This window comes from Eimeria mitis, genomic scaffold (genome assembly GCF_000499745.2).
Source record: "Eimeria mitis Houghton genomic scaffold, Emh_scaff2710, whole genome shotgun sequence".
Lineage (NCBI taxonomy): Eukaryota > Apicomplexa > Conoidasida > Eucoccidiorida > Eimeriidae > Eimeria > Eimeria mitis.
This window is the reverse complement of record NW_013571056.1, coordinates 7,869-8,518: the sequence shown is the minus strand read 5'-3', so window position 1 is coordinate 8,518 and position 650 is coordinate 7,869. Positions and strand designations below refer to the sequence as shown.

The window sequence follows — 650 nt, the reverse complement described above, 5'->3', positions numbered from 1 at the left end:
TATACAGCAGTATATGTATATACATGTACATATATAAATATGTATATATGTATATACATATATTTAGCACCAATAGCAGCAGCAGCAGCAGCACGGACAGCAGCAGCAACAGCAGCAACAGCAGCAGCGACAGCAGCAGCAATAGCACTCACAGCAATAGCAGCAACAGCAGTTGCAGCAAAATCAATATCAGCAGCAGCAACAGCAGCAGCAGCAGCAGCAGCAGCAGCAATAGGAGCAGCAACAGAAACAGAAACCGTAGCACGAGCACCAGCAGCAACAGCAGCACCAGAAACAGCAGCAGCAACAGCAGCAATCGCAGCACTAGCAGCAGCAGAAACAGCAGCAGCAACAGCAGCAATAGCAGCACTAGCAGCATTAGCAACAGCAGCATTAGCATTAGCAGCAACAGCAGCAGCAGCAGCAGCATTAGCAGCAACAGCAGCAGCAGCAGCAGCAGCAGCATTAGCAGCAGCAGCAGCAGCATTAGCATTAGCAGCAGCAGCAGCAGCAGCATTAGCAGCAGCAGCAGCAGCAGCAGTAGTTTTGTTTTGTTTTGTTGTGTTGCTGCTGTCAGTGTTGATAGATATAAAAGAAAGAGAAGAACAGCCAGAAGACCCAAAACAAACACTCATCGACTACTTTGGTGA

At 48.0% G+C, this 650-nt stretch overlaps 1 protein-coding gene across 1 annotated transcript in view; it reads right to left on the bottom strand.

The window, feature by feature from the left end:
• Positions 1-573: 573 nt before the first annotated feature.
• EMH_0057610 (uncharacterized protein) overlaps positions 574-650 on the bottom strand; it is a gene marked incomplete at both ends in the record, with an annotated part of 921 nt that continues 844 nt past the window's right edge. The window contains one exon of the mRNA XM_013497494.1: positions 574-650. Coding sequence (XP_013352948.1) covers positions 574-650 — 77 coding nt within the window.